This window comes from Clinocottus analis, unplaced genomic scaffold, assembly GCF_023055335.1.
Source record: "Clinocottus analis isolate CAN_PGR_092001 unplaced genomic scaffold, fCliAna1.0.p SCAF_411, whole genome shotgun sequence".
NCBI classification, from domain to species: domain Eukaryota; kingdom Metazoa; phylum Chordata; class Actinopteri; order Perciformes; family Cottidae; genus Clinocottus; species Clinocottus analis.
This window is the reverse complement of record NW_027176167.1, coordinates 1-12,736: the sequence shown is the minus strand read 5'-3', so window position 1 is coordinate 12,736 and position 12,736 is coordinate 1. Positions and strand designations below refer to the sequence as shown.

The 12,736-nt window shown below is 43.3% G+C and overlaps 1 protein-coding gene across 1 annotated transcript; it reads left to right on the top strand.

Moving 5' to 3' along the window:
* Positions 1–336: 336 nt before the first annotated feature.
* Positions 337–11,741, top strand: LOC137801638 (cyclin-dependent kinase-like 5; the record flags this gene model as incomplete). Its single annotated transcript, XM_068598960.1, has 7 exons — positions 337–371; positions 7,589–7,634; positions 7,710–7,846; positions 8,602–8,722; positions 8,829–8,888; positions 9,717–9,807; positions 11,639–11,741. Coding segments are annotated over 7 exons (593 nt in total), but the record flags the coding sequence as incomplete, so codon positions are not given.
* Between the last annotated feature and the right edge of the window lie 995 nt (positions 11,742–12,736).

Sequence of the window (12,736 nt, the reverse complement as noted above, 5' to 3'; positions counted from 1 at the left end):
TTGTGTCTCTCTCCAGGATGTTGACCTCGTGTCTCTCTCCAGGATGTTGACCTTGTGTCTCTCTCCAGGATGTTGACCTTGTGTCTCTCTCCAGGATGTTGACCTTGTGTCTCTCTCCAGGATGTTGACCTTGTGTCTCTCTCCAGGACGTATGTTGACCTTGTGTCTCTCTCCAGGATGTTGACCTTGTGTCTCTCTCCAGGATGTTGACCTTGTGTCTCTCTCCAGGATGTTGACCTTGTGTCTCTCTCCAGGATGTTGACCTTGTGTCTCTCTCCAGGATGTTGACCTTGTCTCTCTCCAGGATGTTGACCTTGTGTCTCTCTCTCTGTCCAGGAGCGTATGGAGTGGTGCTGAAGTGCAGACACAAGGTAAGAAACCTTTGTTCCTTTCTGCCATTTTGTGAGTGCACATGTGTGTTCATCAGAAGTATGAAGTCAGTATGTTTCAATCATAACATGAGACGGTGATGAAGAGTCAAATGTAAATCAGTCATCTTCCTCCTCTTCTAATACACTGTGGGAAACACGACATCGCTGTGGTTTCTTCCTCTGTTTGAAGGTTTATCAAGAAAAACTAGTTTCAAACACTCCAGTTGGTTATTTTCAACTGAACACAGTCAAGAGAGAGAAAGTCTGTAATCACTGCTTCACTCACAGCAACTGTAGCAGAGAACATAAGTACTGAATATCAGCAGGTAACACGTTACCTGTATCCTAAACAAGGTTTCCTTGGTTTTCTAGAGTATTGTTGGAGTAAATGTAAACGCTCAGAAGCTTTTAAGCCCTAAGCGATGTCTGCAGGCGTCCTCTCAGGCTGCAGAGCTTCAGCTTTAAGTTGGTCGCTTGAACACAGAGAGAAAACCAGCGTCTACACATCGCTAAGCTCAGCTAAGCTAAACCAAGCTAAACCAAGCTCAGCTAAGCTAAACTAAGCTCAGCTAAACTAAACTAAGCTCAGCTAAGCTAAACTAAGCTCAGCTAAGCTAAACTAAGCTCAGCTAAACTAAACTAAGCTCAGCTAAGCTAAACTAAGCTCAGCTAAAGTAAACTAAGCTCAGCTAAACTGAACTAAGCTCAGCTAAGCTAAACCAAGCTCAGCTAAGCTAAACTAAGCTCAGCTAAACTAAACTAAGCTCAGCTAAGCTAAACTAAGCTCAGCTAAAGTAAACTAAGCTCAGCTAAACTGAACTAAGCTCAGCTAAGCTAAACTAAGCTCAGCTAAACTAAACTAAGCTAAACTAAGCTCAGCTAAACTAAACTAAGCTCAGCTAAGCTCAGCTAAACTAAACTAAGCTCAGTTAAGCTCAGCTAAACTAAACTAAGCTCAGCTAAGCTAAACTAAGCTCAGCTAAACTAAACTAAGCTCAGCTAAGCTCAGCTAAACTAAACTAAGCTAAACTAAGCTCAGCTAAACTAAACTAAGCTCAGTTAAGCTCAGCTAAACTAAACTAAGCTCAGTTAAGCTCAGCTAAACTAAACTAAGCTCAGCTAAGCTCAGCTAAACTAAGCTCAGCTAAGCTCAGCTAAACTAAACTAAGCTCAGCTAAACTAAACTAAGCTAAACTAAGCTCAGCTAAACTAAACTAAGCTCAGCTAAGCTCAGCTAAACTAAACTAAGCTCAGTTAAGCTCAGCTAAACTAAACTAAGCTCAGCTCAGAGCTCACATGATAATTGATACTGGAGTAAAACTCAACCAGAAACTATAAAAGTGTGGCTTGTTCTTCTGAAGACGTTCCCTCTGGTCATGTGATGACCGATCGCTCCGCTGAGTGAACACCGGACTGGCGTTCGGCTCCATGGATCAAAGACGTTCTGGTGACGGTTCGTGCGCAACATGTTCTGTGTTTCGGGTCTAATTTTGTATCGTTCCTTCTGTCGGCACATTTAGGAACATAATATAATTGTGAAAAACACCTCGCTCCACGCGCAGCCAGAGAGGACGCCTGTGGGAGGAGTGACAGAGTCCACGAGAGGAGGAGAGCTTTTCATGAGAACGCTCATCGTGGGCTTCTGGAGGTGCAGCAGCAGAAAGACTGAACCATCTCAGTCCTCATGTTGTCCCGTGCGCTCCATCCTCAGTGGAGACCACGTGGAGTCCAGTTCTGCTCCACACCGAACACGGTGGATGAACTGGGCCGGTTCTGATGGAGCACTGGGAGAGCTGGTGTCTTCCCAGTGCTCCCTCATGAGGCTTCTGCATGTTTCAGAGGAGCTGTGGACCGGTTCGCTCCACGCTGAACACTTCATGAACATCTCAAATGAGCCACGAATTACATCCAGCCAGTGAAGTCTGGAGGCGCAAATGCAACAAAACGACATGGAACGAGGAACATGGTGTCAGAGTGGAAGTTAAAACCCAGACAAACAATAAACAATCAAAGATAAACAATAAACAATCAAAGATCAACAATCAAAGATAAACAATAAACAATCAAAGATAAACATAAACAATCAAAGATCAACAATCAAAGATAAACAATAAACAATCAAAGATCAACAATAAACAATCAAAGATAAACAATAAACAATCAAAGATAAACAATAAACAATCAAAGATAAACAATCAAAGATGAACGAGGATTTTCATTCATTGTGGGACGCGTGAAAATGCAAACGACTGTGAATGTTTCTAAAATCTGTTCTTCTGAAGACGCCCCTGTGTGTGTGTGTGTGTGTGTGTGTGTGTGTGTGTGTGGTTGTGTGTGTGTGTGTGTGTGTGTTTGTGTGTGTGTGTGTGGTTGTGTGTGTGTGTGTGTGTGTGTGTGTGCAGATTAAGGACTTATCATCAGGAGTTCAGAAAGGAACGTATGCGAGTGAAAACTTGGCTGGTGGTTGTTTTGTGTGTACTTTACAGTGTGTGTGTGCGACAGCGTCCTGCAGTTGCTTCTGATGAGCGGACGCTTCACTTATGGATTATGACTTGTGTTCATCGCTCAGCAGCGTGAGGAGAAAGAAAGCAACGCGTCTGGAGGAAGAACCAACAAGCAGGACGACGCCACCATTAAAGAAAAGACGCACAAAGTGGCTGAACCTCAATCTGTGTTCATGCTCGGCCAAAGCCGGCAGCAGCAGTTCATCGTGCTCCACTTTATTGGAAATGTAGACGCACGCTGTCAAAGTGTGGTCACGTTAAATCCTTTCTAACGCACTAGAGGTGACATGTTCCCCACATGTAGATCCTCTGATGGGCTTCATCTGCACATGTAGATCCTCTGATGGGCTTCATCTGCACATGTAGATCCTCTGATGGGCTTCATCTGCACATGTAGATCCTCTGATGGGCTTCATCTGCACATGTAGATCCTCTGATGGGCTTCATCTGCACATGTAGATCCTCTGATGGGCTTCATCTGCACATGTAGAGCCAGAGACCCACAAGAGCTGCCAGAGCAGTTATTTATAGTACACTTTATGTTTCTCAGCTGGATACAGGGCAAACGAGAAAGAAAGGTGGCAGAGAGAGAGAGAGAGAGAGAGAGAGAGAGAGAGAGAGAGAGAGAGAGAGAGAGAGCGAGAGAGAGAGAGAGAGAGAGAGTGTGTGTGTGTGTGTGTGTGTGTGTGTGTGTGTGTGTGTGTGTGTGTGTGTGTGTGTGTGTGTGTGTGTGTGTGATGGAGAGGAGGAGGTGCAGAGGAAGGTACTGACTCCAGAGTCTGTGCTGACGGTAAATGGGTCACTGAGAGGAGTCGACAGCGTGAGGGAATGAAACACAACCCGACTCACACCTGTGTACATCTTGTGTACTTTACAGTACACGGTGTGTACCTGTGTACACACTGTGTACTTTAAAGTACACAGTGTGTACCTGTGTACATGGTGTGTACTTTACAGTACACAGTGTGTTCCTGTGTACACGGTGTGTACTTTACAGTACACAGTGTGTTCCTGTGTACATGGTGTGTACTTTACAGTACACTGTGTGTACCAGTGTACACGGTGTGTACTTTACAGTACACGGTGTGTCTGGTGGGGACATGAAGTATCCGGACCAGCGCGTGCTGCGTTGTGCGATGTTCCGCCACGTTGTGGAAGTGTTGCATTAGCATATGTGGGTGTGTGTACGTGGAGGCTTATGTGTTATCTTGAATTTGTGTGTTGGGAGTGACAATAGCTCAACCTGCACGCTGGCCAGCGTTATGGGACCTGTAGGTTACACCACGCCGTGCTGCTAAAGCGATGCTAACCGCTATCTACATGTGTTGATACACACACACACACACACACACACACACACCGTGCTAGCTTACCATGAAGACCTCATGACGCTCCTCAAACCAAGAGAAAGGAAATGATGGATAAAGCCAGAGGAAGCTACATAGGGAGCCTGAGATAAGTATATTATCTTCAGTATATCACAGTGATGATGATGATGATGATGATGTACTACATGAGGGACGTTGATGATGTCATAGATGTATTACATGAGGACGTCGATGATGTCATAGATGTATTACATGAGGACGTCGATGATGTCATAGATGTATTACATGAGGGACGTTGATGATGTCATAGATGTATTACATGAGGGACGTTGATGATGTCATAGATGTATTACATGAGGACGTCGATGATGTCATAGATGTATTACATGAGGGACGTTGATGATGTCATAGATGTATTACATGAGGGATGTTGATGATGTCATAGATGGATTACATGAGGGACGTTGATGATGTCATAGATGGATTACATGAGGGACGTACTCTCCAGGAACACGTTGTGGCTGATGAGGTCGTTCATTACTCGCTGGTGACAATCAGGGCTTCTCATGTCATCAGCAGAAAATCAGCATGCTCAAAGCTATGTTTAGGCGTGCTGACTTGACGGTGGCTCAAAGAGGTGAATCAGAGACTTCACACAAGCGAGCGTCGTCATCGTGATGAAGGTGTTACCAGAGCTCAACATGTCTCCTGTTGGAGGGTTTCTGCTTGGTAAACAGTGAACAACTCCCCTTCACTGGAAACTACCTCTCCTCTCAGGAGAAGGTTTAGGGCCATGAGGCATGTGTCATTGGATGAATGTGTGGTGTCTGCAGCTGACTCTCAGTAAAGAGGAGGTAACAATGGGCTGGTGTGAGGCGCAGCGCCGGCCTCGGTGCAGCTCATCGCCGCCTGGACTCTGACACGGAGGCCAGCCCGGTGGTCTGATGCCGCCTCAACAAAAGGACAACAGCAGCTCTGTCTCCGTCCCGCAGCAGGACGGAGACAGAGCCGTCTTTCTCTCCGGACCGCTGTGGTCACTCAGCCTCCAACGCTTACACACAGCATTTAGAAATGAATGAAACACTAACACACATCTACATGGTGTCCACATGGACAGCTGAGGTTTAACCGCTAGAGACATTAGAGACATTAGAGACATTAGAAACATGAGACGTTAGAGACGTTAGAGACATTAGAGACATTAGAGACATTAGAAACATGAGACGTTGGAGACATTATAGACATTAGAGACATTATAGACATTAGAGACATTAGAGACATGAGACGTTAGAGACATTAGAGACATTAGCGACATTAGAGACATTAGAGACATGAGACATTAGAGACATTAGAGACATTAGCGACATTAGAGACATTAGAGACATGAGACATTAGAGACATTAGAGACATTAGAGACATGAGACGTTAGAGACATTAGAGACATTAGAGACATTAGAGACATTAGAGACATGAGACGTTAGAGACGTTAGAGACATTAGAGACATTAGAGACATTAGAAACATGAGACGTTAGAGACATTATAGACATTAGAGACATTAGAAACATGAGACGTTGGAGACATTATAGACATTAGAGACATTATAGACATTAGAGACATTAGAGACATGAGACGTTAGAGACATTAGAGACATTAGCGACATTAGAGACATTAGAGACATGAGACATTAGAGACATTAGAGACATTAGAGACATGAGACGTTAGAGACATTAGAGACATTAGAGACATGAGACGTTAGAGACGTTAGAGACATTAGCGACATTAGAAACACGAGACGTTAGAGACATTATAGACATTAGAGACATTAGAGACATTAGAAACATGAGACGTTAAAGACATTAGAGACATTAGAGACATGAGACGTTAGAGACATTAGAGACATTAGAAACATGAGACATTAGAGACATTAGAAACATGAGACATTAGAGACATTAGAGACATTAGAGACATTGGAGACATTGGAGACATTAGAGACATTAGAAACATGAGACATTAGAGACATTAAAGACATTAGAGACATTAGAAACATGAGACATTAGAGACATTAGAGACATGAGACGTTAGAGACATTAGAGACATTAGAGACATTAGAGACATTAGAGACATTAGAGACATGAGACGTTAGAGACATTAGAGACATTAGAAACATGAGACGTTAGAGACATTAGAAACATTAGAGACATTAGAGACATTAAAGACATTAGAAACATGAGACGTTAGAGACATTAGAGACATTAGAGACATTAAAGACATTAGAGACATTAGAGACATTAGAAACATGAGACGTTAGAGACATTAGAAACATGAGAGACATTAGAAACATTAGAGACATTAAAGACATTAAAGACATTAGAAACATTAGAAACATTAGAGACATTAGAGACATTAGAGACATTAGAAACATTAGAAACATTAGAGACATTAGAGACATTAGAAACATTAGAGACATTAGAAACATTAGAAACATTAGAAACATTAGAGACATTAGAGACATTAGGTGAGCAGGGATAACAGGTGAAACCTTTCCAGAAGACACAAGAGAGCAGGAAGTGGAGCGTCAGGAGGAAGGTGAGGAAGTGAAGCGTCAGGAGAAGGTGAGGAAGTGGAGCGCCAGGAGGAAGGTGAGGAAGTGGAGCGTCAGGAGGAAGGTGAGGAAGTGGAGCGTCAGGAGGAAGGTGAGGAAGTGGAGCGTCAGGAGGAAGGTGAGGAAGTGGAGCGTCAGGAGGAAGGTGAGGAAGTGGAGCGCCAGGAGGAAGGTGAGAAAGTGGAGCGTCAGGAGGAAGGTGAGGAAGTGGATCTCATAGGAAAGTATAGTATGTATTATTTACATAGAAAGAAGAAAGAAAGTGGTAAAATCATGACGTTCTTCTGGTTAGCTGCATTTGGCCCGACCCCCAGCACGTTCAGCAGACCTCCTGATGATGAAGAGTAAATGAAGACGTGCTGTCACCCTGTGAGCATCCTGGACTAACTCATGCCGTGTCTGTGAAATGCTCCCAAACTGAACTCTGTCATTGTTTAATAGTTCATACCTGAAGTCTCAAGCTGCAGCTCAGCTTTGAAACGAAGCAAAGCTCTGAATCTGCATCCAGTAAAGTTCACCAAGCTCAACGAGCTGAAGCTGAAGGAAACATGAACGACACACACCAAGTGCAGAGCTGCTGGTGAGAGTCCTGTGGAGAAACATCCAGCTGGACACACAGCACGGCCTCACCTGGGCAGCAAAGGAAATACCTTCACCGTTTCTCTGTCTTCTCATCCTTTGTTCTCCAAAGACTTTCCATCTATTCAGTCTGGTTTGAATGTTTCCATCCACCGCCCTCACAAAGCTTGTCTTCCCAACACATCGCCCTCATGTCTTCACAGGAAACCAACGAGCTGGTGGCCATCAAGAAGTTCAAAGACAGCGAAGGTGAGTGAGGGAGAGGAGGGAGGGAGGGAGAGAGGAAGAGCACCGGTTTCACCTCCGTTCATTTCATGTCCTCAGAAAATGAGGAGGTCAAGGAGACGACGCTGCGGGAGCTGAAGATGCTGCGGACGCTGAAGCAGGACAACATCGTGGAGCTGAAGGAGGCGTTCCGCCGGAGGGGCAAACTCTACCTGGTCTTCGAATACGTGGAGAGGGTCAGCGCATGTGCAAACACTTCCATTCATACCGACGCTGTGCTGCGGCTTCAGGACCGTGAGGCTTGGTTAAGCATCAAAAAGAAAAGCATCACCATGGCAACATATGAACTATGGGCTGGTGAATAATGGTGTTCCCCGCTGCGTTGCCAGGGTTTCCATCTTACAGTCACTTCCGCTCCTGTCACGGTGCAACACCTTGAAGACCGTGAGCGATGTTGTCTTTCCCCGTTCGAGTCGTCGTAGGAACCAAATTAATCACAATACGAGTGTTTATTGTATGTGTTCAGCAAAGTCTCCTGAAAAAATCACTTTCAAAAGATATTGTGATGGTAACTATGAACATCCAGCATGATATGAGCCAGATTCCCAAAAAAGCCTCCTGGAGCATCAATAAGACACCTTTTTGTAAAGATTAGGACCTAAAGAATCAGAATCTGCAACAAAAATAAATAATAAAACAAAAAAGACAAAAGTCTTGGCCTGTTAGGAAGGAGTTTCAGTCAAAAAACTGTATTGTTCTGTCCGAAAATCAAAGAAAATTACGTATTTTATGCCAAAAGATTTACTGAATGGGGCATGCTGGGACTTAAAATGGACGCAGTAGGATTTTCCAAAAGGTTAAAAAGGAAAGAAGGAAAGAGGGGAGAACCCCTCCACCGTGATCGAGCATAGCGTTCACATTGTGAAACTCGTTCTCATGCAATCAATAGATGGTACACACAGCCGCGTGCTAGCTGTCTTGTGGTTTGCAGAACATGCTGGAGCTCTTAGAGGAACTGCCCAACGGAGCACCGCCCGACAAAGTCCGCAGCTACATCTACCAGCTCATCAAGGCCATCAACTGGTGCCACACCAATGAGATCGTGCACAGAGGTGAGCGCTCTACCTTCACTTCGATAGTTAAGGATCTGCTGCAGTAATGTGTCACTGAGTCTGGTCTGTGTTTTAAAACGGGCCTTTTGTCTGTTCTGTGTTTCAGACATCAAGCCGGAGAACCTCCTCATCAGCTCCGAGGACGTCCTGAAGCTCTGTGACTTTGGTGAGTCTCTGTGCCATCCCTCTGTTCCCTGCAGCAGATTCACGTTGGATTGTTGAGATGTACGTGTGCGATGCTGTAAAAGAAATGGGGCTCGTCCAACAAAGGGAATTGCTTGTAAAGTCCAAGTATTTGTTTGACAGACTGAATCAGCTTTGACTGCTTTATCAGACAGGCTGCCGTATGTGCACATTTGTCGTACTGCTGTCAAATTATCTGGGATTTTTGCAGATTTATTCGTAATTTCAGTTTTACCAGTTTGGTTTCTTGGGCTCGGTTCTCCGTGAAATAAATCCCACCATCAATGTGTCACCATGTGAGTTGTGAGGATCAATTCTTTCACTGGAAAGCAGCCAATAGATCTATTATACGCCAATTAATCACCAAAGTTATCTGTCAAGAGAGTCCACTTAATGCTGGCTGATGCTTCCTCAGATTGTGTTGTAAGCTTTTTATAATGTCACAGCCTCACAGGTATGCTCTTCACGGTCTCTTAGCTTTGCATATTTCTTTCTAATCCTACGATCCCTCTGAGGCATTAGTTTGTTATTCAGTGTTCGAGCTGACATTCTGTTTATTGTGTTTGTGTTTAAAATGGACTCAGTGTGCACAGCGATCTGAACGCTTGGCCTCCGCCTGCCTGCAGTGACTTAACTCATTAGTCTGGTCACATGGGACGGCGGCCATGTTGCTGCTGTCGCTGTCCAAACGCTTTGACTGCCGATCGCACTTTCTTCTTACTAATTAGCCATTTGTTTACCACAGAGCTGGATGTCTGAAAACTGTACGAGTCTCTCCGTGATGTGTTCATTTCATCTCCCTGTGGCGCAGGTTTTGCTCGTAACCTGTCTGAGGGAACAGATGCCAATTACACTGAGTATGTGGCTACGAGGTGGTACCGCTCGCCTGAGCTGCTGCTGGGGTGAGTCTGTGTGTGTGTGTGTGTGTGTGTGTGTGTGTGTGTGTGTGTGTGTGTGTGTGTGAGAGAGAGAGAGAGAGAGAGAGAGAAACAAGGAGAATGAGAGAGTGACCTCATTCAGTTTTTGGGACACAGATCCATCTCTTTCTCTTTCCGGTACCTCGTTCAGGTTATCGATGGCAGTGCTCTCACTTTCCCAAATTAAAAATCTGTCAAAGAATAATTCATGTCAGGTGACATGAGGCCAAGAGAACAAAAAGCAGCTCGTCATGGCCGAATGAAAGTAACTGATGGAGAAGACAGTGAGTTTTATAACGATACGAAATGAACTGAAGCATTCATCATCGTTACAGACCAAAAATCACAAATGTGAATTCTTTTGTCAATTGTGTTAAAATCGAGGTTGCAAAGGGACAGAAAGTTCCCGGTAGATTTCCAAGAGAAATGAAGGTCAGTAATACAGAGTTGTATCATCAGTTGTAATCCTACTTTTTTTATTGGTGAACTTGTTTGAAGGATGAGAAATATGACATGTTTTGGGTAAATCCATGTGAATCGTAACGTGCACTGCTTCAGCTGCACTCCCATCACGCGCATGATGCTCCAGCAGGAAGCGTCAACCCTCTGCATGCACAGTGCACGTGTGCAGCTGAGCCAAAGACCACTTTCATCTACTTACATTACTCCAGTGGATATATTGCATATGGTTTATGATAGTACCATCAACCAGCAGATATCAGCCAAAAGCAAAGTACACACTTTAAAATGGGCTAACACCTTCTGCTAGTTTTTGTCAGCTAGCTGTTGCTAGCTAGCTGTCACCACATGGGAAGTCGCTTGTTTGTCTTGCAGCTAATTGAGGAATAATTTAGGAATTCATATCTATTTTCATTCATTCCTCCTTGTCAGACATTTACAAATTAGTTGTTCATCATTAGTTAACTTGCTAGCTTGCTAACTTACCACGTGGCACATTTCACATTGTATGTATTTGACAGATGAATGTTTGTATTTGACAGATGAATGGATTATGTCTGTTTATGACGTGGTACTAACAGCCTGGGCATATATTCCCATCATACCCCGTCAATTCCCATAACTTACAAAGTGTCCTCTTTGAATATGTGTGTGATTTTGCAGCTGATCACATTAATGCTTCTCCAGGATGAGACGTATGAGTTGTTGACACGCTAGAGTATGCTACATCTCAATATTACTCACATGGAACATATTGTCCCTGTGAAGGGACATCCGCTGTCTCCAAATCAGCTTTCATGGTGTAAGAATATAAGATAATCCAATGTTTAATAATTGTTTACCAATCTTTAGAAATAGGGACTTTTTCTTAAGGTAAATATATGGAAATGAAGTCAATGTAGAAAACTAACCAGAAGGAAAACACATCAGATCTGGCAAGCTATATAATGTCTTTTTAAATGGAGTGCCCAAAGCACACCAGACCTCGGGAAATAATTTCTGCTTTTTGAGGCTTTTTTGCTGCATTGAATGTCCATTCGAGCTTGGAGACAACTGAGCGTCATCTAGCCTCACTGCTGTAGCCTGATTTAGTAAAAGCCCTGGAACATTTATTGAGACAGCGTTTGAATGCCGCCCACTCAAATACTCTCTCCCTCCAACACCGCCACTCCTCTGCTTCTCTGCTGCCAGATCGCTCGCCATTTCTTAACCAGACCCTTCAGCTCCGTTCCCTCAGACATGACCATCTCCTTCACGTCTCCACCAGGAACACAGAGGCAATGCTTCTGCGTGACCACTCGTACCATCATCCTCAGCACCACACCGCTCATGATTGTCTTCTCTCGCTCCACCTCAGGGCTCCCTATGGGAAGGCCGTGGACATGTGGTCGGTGGGGTGTATCCTCGGGGAGCTGAGTGACGGACAGCCCTTGTTTCCAGGGGAGAGCGAGATAGATCAGGTTGGTAAAGAGACGTTCATCAGTCCGTTAGCTGGTAGCTGTGAGCTGACAGGAAAATTAACCCAAAAGTATTTCTTGGTTCTCTCGTTCAGACTAAATACACCCAAAACTAATTTAAAGGGAGGGTTGAAGAGTGTTGCAAAAGCATGTGAGCGCGCAGGTCTTTAGACCAACACCTGGACCAGAAGGACGTATACATCAAACACAAACAAGCAAAATAAGGCGACTTTGCTATTTTGGTTTGCTTTGGCTTTTGCTTTCAGCAAGAAGACAACATCAGAAAACATTACAGCGAGCCCAGCGGAGCATTGAGTCACTAAAGGGACTAAAGGGACGGTTACACGTCCTTTAGGTCCTGTGCAACATTTTAAGCGCCATATTGGACATTTCTGATATTGGAAACAAGAATGTGCCACACTATACTAACTATACAATACTCACTATACTATACTATACTAATTACTCTATACAATAATAACTATACTATACTAACTATACTAACTATACAATACTAATTATAGTAACTACACAATACTAACTATAGTATACTAACTATTCTATACTAACTATATTATACTATACTAACTACACTATCCTAACTATAATTTACTAACTATTCGATACTAACTACACTTTACTAACTATACTTTACTAACTATTCTATACTAACTACACTATACTAACTATACTTTACTAACTATTCTATACTAACTACACTATACTAATTATACTTTACTAACTATACTTTACTAACTATTCTACACTAACTACACTATACTAACTATACTTTACTAACTATTCTATACTAACTACACTATATTAAATATACTTTACTAACTATACTTTACTAACTATTCTATACTAACTACACTATACTAACTATACTTTACTAACTATACTTTACTAACTATTCTACACTAACTACACTATACTAACTATACTTTACTAACTATTCTACACTAACTACACTATACTAACTATACTTTACTAACTAT